The following is a 2,730-nucleotide window of genomic DNA, read 5'->3' on the forward strand; positions in this document are numbered from 1 at the left end:
TATATGTAATTTAATGACAGTTAGTTAATTAGTAAAACGTGGGAATATATAATTAGATGTAACATTTATCAATTGGTCAAAAATGAGGAATGATCATGTTTTAATAGAGTAAGATTTCACAAGAGAGAGCAAAACTAGTTTTATTATGAAGGAAAAAATGGTGTTTTATATTGAAAATGTTTTTAGAAAGAAAAGTATAATACACATGAAATTCAAAAAAAAAAAAACGATAGAACATCCGAAGAGTCAACTGTGAAACTTTCACTCAGAAATTCATATACAATAAAAATAATTTCATTACAAAGTGCTGTAAAAGATAACCGGTTAAATAGAACACGGATGCAAATACTTAGCAATTGCTTAGTTTCAGCATAATGGAGACATTAGTGTTGTCAGAAAGTGTTGGAACCATCCGGAGCAGCCCTTTAAACCATTTTGCATTGAAGTCAGAACCTCCCAACCATACAACCAGTGTCTCTAGCATCTTTGTGTTTCTCAGCAGACATTCTATGAACGAAGCCAATAGTTTCCACGTTGAATCTTTAGAACGCATCGAATACGTCTCACATGAGGTAGGAAAAGCACCGTATTTCAATCTCCAGTATTTATCCAATTTCAAGCCTTGTGAATTCAGATAGCTGCCAACATATTTATCATCCTGTAGTACATCAAAAGTAAATCCAAAAGCGCACGATAAATTATTTTCACTTTTTTTTTCTTGAGCTACAAAATACGTACTAATCTTGTAGCAAACTAGCTCAGCAAAAGTGACATGGCTCTTAAATAGTAAAGATATATTACCATCATTCTTACTTTATTAGTAGTTTGCATAGTTCTATTAGTAGACAAGAAATTCAAAGAGCTAAATAGTAAAGATATATTACCATCATTCTGCCTTTGTCCGTTGTGTGTACTATAAGCTTCTTTAAGCCGGGTGAATTTTGTAGTAACCATGCAGTACCAGGAATAGCAGATCGAACAAACTTTATTTTAACAATCAAAGTTTGGACTCTGAGCACTCGGAAAGGAAAACGTCGGATCTCAGCAACAGACAGAATCTAACAAATCCATTGGGAAAAAAATCACACAAAAGTTAAATCTCAAAAAAAGCATAGCAAGAACTATTCGTCAAAAACTAATTAGCAAGTTCGTAAGTCAAAGAAAGCTTACAAACCTGAAGAACTGTTTTACTAACAGTAAGTCTCTCTACATTCTGCAATTTTGCTATCATCTTTAACACCATGGTCAGAAGATAATCAACCGAGAAAGAAAAGTTTCCATCAATGCCAATATCAAGGTAAGCCTCAGTTAAAGAAGAGACGTCCACTAAATTACATGTGTCTGAAGTTTTCAATCTCAAATAATGGATGTTTGGAGCTATAATCTTAGTTGATCGTGACAGCCAAGGGTGGTGCTTCATTTCCAATCTTGTCAGACTCAGTGACTTACTCAGGTCAAGACAATTAAATAGAGCGCAGTAATACAATGCCAAGAATTCAAGCTTTGGACAGCCAGAAATAATCTTTACAATGGATTCATCTCGAATACGACATCTGCGCAGTGACAAGTTCCTTAGCGATTCCCATGACACTGTGGCTCCCGGAATCATATGTCTATCCCTTAATTTTACGCTTAGTTGCTCTATAGAAGAACTAAGATTAAAAAAATCTGGAAAAGTATACTTCCTGTGATTAAAGAAGGTCAAAGACAGATCCTGGACTCTGCGGGACATAGCGAACTCGATCCAGCTATTAATCTGAGCAGTAGAGTGATTATCATTGTAGATACCAAGATGGAAGGACATGATTTTGGGAGCTGTGTAGTGAGTTAGGATTTGGTTTATCCCTCGAGCCTGTGGTCCAAAGTCATGGATGTAGAGAGAAGTTAACTCGCGCCATAAATGCCTCCATCGTCTCGACAAGGCAGAAGTTCTGATGGCTGAGATGGTGACGGTAAAGGAGAGAATATGGTGAAGGATCTCATCTGGCATGGAGCTGATGAAATCTCCACGAACATCCTTTGCTCGTTTAGTTTTGCGGTGTCTAGTTTTTTTACGACGTTGTCGCTGGCGCCGTCTCCCTAGCCAACCCGCCATGCTAACTATTGTTCTATGATTTGCAAATATGTTTAGGGTTTCCTTTTTATTGTTTAAAGCACAATTTTTTTTTTGGGAATATTAGAAATGTAAAACAAAAAAGGAATTCACAATGATTGTTCTACTGGGATAAACCATTTTTGTCCCGTTTTTATTTACCTTTCCGTTTCTCAAAATTAATGAAATCAATAAGTTTTTATCATTGATTTATTATGGTACTACAATTATGAAAAACATATAGAGAAAACCACCAAAAAAAACTCTAAACTTTCAAAAAAAAGCCAAAAAAAATGTCAACTCATAAATGAGCAATTTAAATATTCAATTTTTGAATATTGGCCATTTTAATCTTGTTTTTATGTTGACTTGGCCATCTATTCTATTAAAACAGCAGTGTGACCCACTGATAAAAGTTATGTCCAGCTTAAAATATAACTGCATATAATTAATTACTAGGTGATAACCCGCGCCCTGCGCGGTGCGAAGAGATTATTAAAGTATTATAACTTTTAATATGTTGACATAATAAAAGTTAAAGTTATAGTAAGAAAAATATATGTAGGAAAATACAGATTATAGCTAAGAATTTTATTATGTCAATATAAATTTATATGCGATGGTCATTAAAATTAAAT

General features: G+C 34.3%; 1 protein-coding gene across 1 annotated transcript; it reads right to left on the reverse strand.

Moving 5' to 3' along the window:
- Positions 1-216: 216 nt before the first annotated feature.
- On the reverse strand, positions 217-2,143 carry LOC103863545 (putative F-box/LRR-repeat protein At5g02700). The gene is made up of 3 exons (XM_009141283.3): positions 1,175-2,143; positions 885-1,058; positions 217-658 (listed from the first exon to the last, which is right to left on the reverse strand). The coding sequence occupies exons 1-3, from the start codon at positions 2,093-2,095 to the stop codon at positions 350-352; spliced, it is 1,404 nt and encodes a 467-aa protein (XP_009139531.2). The 5' UTR covers positions 2,096-2,143; the 3' UTR covers positions 217-349.
- Between the last annotated feature and the right edge of the window lie 587 nt (positions 2,144-2,730).

Source organism: Brassica rapa, chromosome A04 (assembly GCF_000309985.2).
Source record: "Brassica rapa cultivar Chiifu-401-42 chromosome A04, CAAS_Brap_v3.01, whole genome shotgun sequence".
Taxonomy (NCBI): Eukaryota; Viridiplantae; Streptophyta; class Magnoliopsida; order Brassicales; family Brassicaceae; genus Brassica; species Brassica rapa.

What these genes read in the sequence shown, in the direction of transcription:
- LOC103863545 (XM_009141283.3), bottom strand. Translation starts at nt 2,095, where the DNA reads ATGGCGGGTTGGCTAGGGAGACGGCGCCAGCGACAACGTCGTAAAAAA. An exon ending in TTAGTAAAACAGTTCTTCAG is followed by an intron (nt 1,059 to 1,174) that starts GTTTGTAAGCTT and finishes TGGATTTGTTAG; the next exon opens with ATTCTGTCTGTTGCTGAGAT. An exon ending in CGGACAAAGGCAGAATGATG is followed by an intron (nt 659 to 884) that starts GTAATATATCTT and finishes GATGTACTACAG; the next exon opens with GATGATAAATATGTTGGCAG.